Source organism: Sinocyclocheilus rhinocerous, unplaced genomic scaffold (assembly GCF_001515625.1).
Source record: "Sinocyclocheilus rhinocerous isolate Xijiao unplaced genomic scaffold, SAMN03320098_v1.1 scaffold1938, whole genome shotgun sequence".
Taxonomy (NCBI): Eukaryota; Metazoa; Chordata; class Actinopteri; order Cypriniformes; family Cyprinidae; genus Sinocyclocheilus; species Sinocyclocheilus rhinocerous.
The window spans coordinates 204,821-209,749 of record NW_015629065.1 but is presented as its reverse complement, the minus strand read 5'-3'; the positions used below and the strand labels follow the sequence as shown (position 1 = coordinate 209,749).

The 4,929-nt window shown below is 40.9% G+C and overlaps 1 protein-coding gene across 2 annotated transcripts in view; it reads left to right on the top strand.

The window, feature by feature from the left end:
* kmt5b (lysine methyltransferase 5B) overlaps positions 1-3,096 on the top strand; it is an 8,574-nt gene extending 5,478 nt beyond the window's left edge. For both annotated transcript variants that reach the window (XM_016550465.1, XM_016550464.1), the window contains exons 9-10: positions 358-557; positions 647-3,096. In XM_016550465.1, coding sequence (XP_016405951.1) covers positions 358-557; positions 647-1,974 — 1,528 coding nt within the window. In that variant the 3' untranslated portion in view covers positions 1,975-3,096. The remainder of the gene's footprint in view (positions 1-357; positions 558-646) is intronic.
* The last annotated feature ends 1,833 nt before the right edge of the window (positions 3,097-4,929 follow it).

The following is a 4,929-nucleotide window of genomic DNA, read 5'->3' as shown; positions in this document are numbered from 1 at the left end:
GATAGCCTAGTAGCCAGGACAACTTCTTTATGTTTACAGACGTGACGTAATGACGCAGTGCCATGTTCAAATTTCCCACGAAAACCTACCCGTACCACTCAAATTAGAAAACATTATTATAAGCTAACCGTTGTGAATCAGGCTAAAGTTAGGCGTTAGTTTTGAACACTGGCTGGTTATGTACTTGCTCAAATATTGATTTCGGATCATTTTTAACCAAAAAAAGTTACGGACTGCAGCTTTAATAATAAATTAGATTTTAATGCTAAAATTAAACTTAAGATTTTATTATTTGTTTATACAAATTTGTTCCAAATACCTGTTTATTAAATGTTTTAATTTGTGTGTGTGTGTCAGACGCGGAACTGGAGCTTTCAAGTCGAAAGCAGGGTTGCCTGTGGAGACTCCGGTGATCAATAGCAAGTATGGCCTTCGAGAGACAGACAAGCGTCTGAACAGACTGAAGAAGCTGGGGGAAAGTTGCAGGAACTCTGACAGCCAGTCTGTCAGCTCCAATGCAGAGGCAGACTCTCAGGAACCAACCACTGTACAAACATGTGAGAGACCTGTAATACTAGACATTTGATACTAATAATGCTGTTTCAGCTCAAGCTCATAATTTCTCTTCCTTTCATTTTTTTCCCAGCATTACGTAAGAGGACTTCACAGTCCTGTGTCAAAAAGCACGGAGAAGCTAAAACTATAACAAGGCAAACTCTGTCAAGCACTCCTTCTTCTACCTCATCCTCTAAACGAAGTCAAACGAATATTTCAAGTTTACCAAAGAGACTTAATTCAAAGCCCACACAGCCTTTGCCTAAAGGAAGACGACGGTGTCGAGGCGTATGGACGAAATGTAGCCGAGTGAGTGCTAGTGGGAATCTCAAGGAGCCCTCCAGACGAGACGCAGACAGACGCAGCTCCGGAGGCAAAGGCAGTGTAGCGCGCCTATCAGAAAACAATCAGAGCTCTTCGAAGGGTGCTTCCTCATGCAAGGACAGCATACTTTGCCCTTACAGAACTCGTAGGTCCACGAGGACCTCTCTCGGTGCTCAAGGGGCTGATGGCACGCAGGCATCTAGTCAGCCGTCTAGCCCAGGTGTAGTCCTCAAGGCGGAGCCTGGAGAGCTCATCCCCGTGACACCAGGGCACCAGATGAACACCCCTAGTTTGGAGACAAGCTGTCCAAAGAAAGGGACGTGTCCCAGACGAAGGAGGACGATAAAACAGGAAGAGTCCGGCTCCTACGGCGAGTCCTTCCTCCAGGAGGGCGTGCCTGACCTGCGGCACGCGGTTCGGGCTGCAGATGTAGCAGATTGTGGGAAGGTGGTACTCGGCCTGCCGGACCACCACCAGCACTACAACGGCTCGGCTAAAAGCAGCAAGGCCCTGCGCCGAGGCAAGGGCAAGAAGAAGCGGCAGATCACACGCTACGACGCTCAGCTGATTCTGCAGAACAACTCAGGCATTCCCAAGATAACACTACGCCGGCGTCGAGACAGCAGCAGCAGTAAGAACGAGGCCAGAGAGGCCAATTCCTCCAGCTCCTCAAAAATCAGCATCAAGTTCAGCAAAGAGCACGAGAAGGACCGGAGCAGCTCGTACATAGCCAAGCTGAACAACGGCTTCAGCCACGGCCCCCACAGCAGCTCCACCAAGCTCAAGATCCAGCTGAAGCGGGAGGAAGACGGCGCGGGGTTGCATTGCACTTACCCGGAGGACGTCACCTTAGGCATCGTGAAGCGAGAAGCGGGGGATGTTCTGGATCACAAGGCGGGCGCTCAGGTAGGTCAGAGCATGGAAGTGGAATCGCTGTCCTCTGAGGACGAAGAAGAGGACTACTTTGATAACGAGGATGATTTCATCCCGCTCCCACCAGCAAAACGTCTGCGTCTCATCGTGGGCAAAGATTCCATAGACATTGACATTTCCTCCAGACGACGAGAAGATCAGTCCCTCAGACTCAATGCATAAGCTGTGTAAATATCCATTGTTTCAATCATGTTCATTTTGAACATATGTAATTTAAATAGAAAATGCAAATGTACAATTAAATCATGGCAAAATATGTTTCTTTACCTTTTAGTGATGGCACTTCTTTATGGTTTCCTCACTATGACTATAAATACTGTAGAAAGTGTACAGGTTATGTATGAATTCTATCCAAGTCTGATGTTTGTTAGCATTCTGTCCAGCTTAACTGTTTTATTCCATAAACCTCTCGGCTTTGTTTGCAAGACGTTAATCCACTTGGGAAACACATGCATGGTTTCACCTCAAAAGGTTGACACTTCATATTACGACAACAGTGTTCCCATGCACAAGAATCACATGCGTCTCTCTCCTCAGCTTGATCTGGCTAAAGGGAATCGTTGAGCAAACAATGTGCAGAGGAGCTCAAATTTATACAGATCTCCACATCTTTTGTATCAAAATACTTTTTATCATGTGTCCAATTTTTTGGCCATGGAAGGCCGTGGTGCTCATTGTGGTGGCCTGGTGCTGGTCAAAGATACTGGACGATTGAATAATTATTCTGTGAACGTCAGACCCTTTTTGTGTGACCTTGGAAGTCCATAGAGAAGCGTGCCTACGGATAAAAGTCCTCAAGAGATAAGTTGTACTGAAACATCATCAATCAAGAATCTGTTTTCCTGAATCATGGTCATTGTGGTATTCAGTACATCTTTGTGTGCATTTTGTGCTCTGCCTAAAAATGATAAAAAATGGAAGAAAAAAAATGCTAAGGTATTCAAAGCTGTTGTTTGTGTTTCCATTGTTGATCCTATAAGTAGGCAGCTGCCATATTAGGCTATTTTTATTTGTACCTTTTTCTATCTTTTCTTTCATTATATACTTTACATTCTGTAGTGTCAAAGGTCTGCCATCTGTGGGCTTTTAAGAAGTTATCAGCTTCTTATCCTAACGATCACAAAACTACTATGGTCTCAAGCTTACAAACGGACTCTTAAGAGCATCATGACAGTAACAATGTAGGATGCATACATAATCTGGGGGCATACTGTTCACTATGTATATTCTGGGAATTGTTTTTATTTAACTGTTTTAAGTACTTGAAAACTATAAAACTCATTTTCAAGATACTTGCTTGTCTGATGTCATTATTAGATGTAATTGTAGCTTATCTGCAGTTGCAGGTTACCATACTCCGTTATAATTTTCTAGGTTTTCTGCACTTATGCAGCTACAGGATTAATTTAAATACGGTGAAATTTTGTTGGAGATGAGGACCACAAAATTATATTGGTATCTTCATTTTTTAGGGTCAGTTCTAACTTTTGTACATTTATTACATCATGACAGTAACAATGTAGGATGCATACATAATCTGGGGGCATACTGTTCACTATGTATATTCTGGGAATTGTTTTTATTTAACTGTTTTAAGTACTTGAAAACTATAAAACTCATTTTCAAGATACTTGCTTGTCTGATGTCATTATTAGATGTAATTGTAGCTTATCTGCAGTTGCAGGTTACCATACTCCGTTATAATTTTCTAGGTTTTCTGCACTTATGCAGCTACAGGATGAATTTAAATACGGTGAAATTTTGTTGGAGCCGAGAGGACCACAAAATTATATTGGTATCTTCATTTTTTAGGGTCAGTTCTAACTTTTGTACATTTATTATGAACTCTTTAAAATTATAATAAAGAAACAAATATGCAAAGGTTGGGGAATGTTTAGAACTTTGGGCTCGTTTTCACATAAAGTCACTTGTAAATATGGGCAGTTGCTGTATATTCTGGGCTTATTTTCAGCAGTTTTTCGGGTTTGCTGGTGCTTGTCCCCCATAATGCAATAAAGTGTGACCAACCTCTGATCATATTAAATCTCTGCATCTTCTGTTTGAGCATTATTTAGGTCATCGCCTAATTCTTGTAGCCTGGAACTAATTTTTAATTGGTGGATCCTCTCTCCCTCAGGCCCAGTGAGTAGGTTATTCCAGTGGTTTTTATTCCATGTCCTGGGGACCCTCATCTCTATACATTTTGTATTCATCATCTTTCTTATCTAACACCACATTCAGGCTCCAGGCACAGTTTGAAAAACCTTACAGAGTAATGGGTCCCTCATCACAGGGCTGAGAGAAACACTACCATCTTCTTTACTCAGGTGTGTATTTTTTCTTTGTATTTGATGGTTTTAATAATGTGATTTTTAAAATATTTTTGGAATATTAAGGCAAGTACAGGAACCATGGAGTTAAATTTAATACCTTTTAAAGGGGTAAATTTAATACCTTTTTTAAAGATCATTATTTTGTGTATTTGGTGTAACAGAATATGTTGACATGCTTTAATGTTCAAAAAACACATTATCTTTCAAATACTGTGCATTATTGTAGGTCCTCTATGCCCCGCTCAACACTAACTGCGGTTACTGACACCATGCCTTCTTTCTTTGCGTGCACATTTGCGGCGGGATTATGCAAATATTTCCACATAGTGGGGTAGATATGTGGGGGCGTGTTAGAACGAGCTGTTTTGGGGGGGCGTGGCCCAATATCTCTTTGGTTTTGAGACGTTAGTCTTTGCAACTTCAGGGATCTTATCTATGCACAATCAGCTTGTAACACTCCAAAGAGAAAGGAAAACTTGAAATCGCATCATATGACCCCTTTAATGAAATATGCGCTAATTTGCATACATTTCTAATACAAAAATCTAAACACTGGATGTCAGTTTCAAAATTCTTGTTTAATTTTTTTGACATATTAGAGTCAAAAGTTTTTACAGAGGGAATTTTTTTTTTGTCTCATTTTTATCTCATTTTTGTGACTCCATAATTCAGAAAATGCTTAGAACGGACAGAAAACTATATTTTCACAATTTTTAGGGGATTAAAATGTTGAATATAATCAAGCAAATTATATATGAACAAATCCCTCTGTAAAAACCTTCAG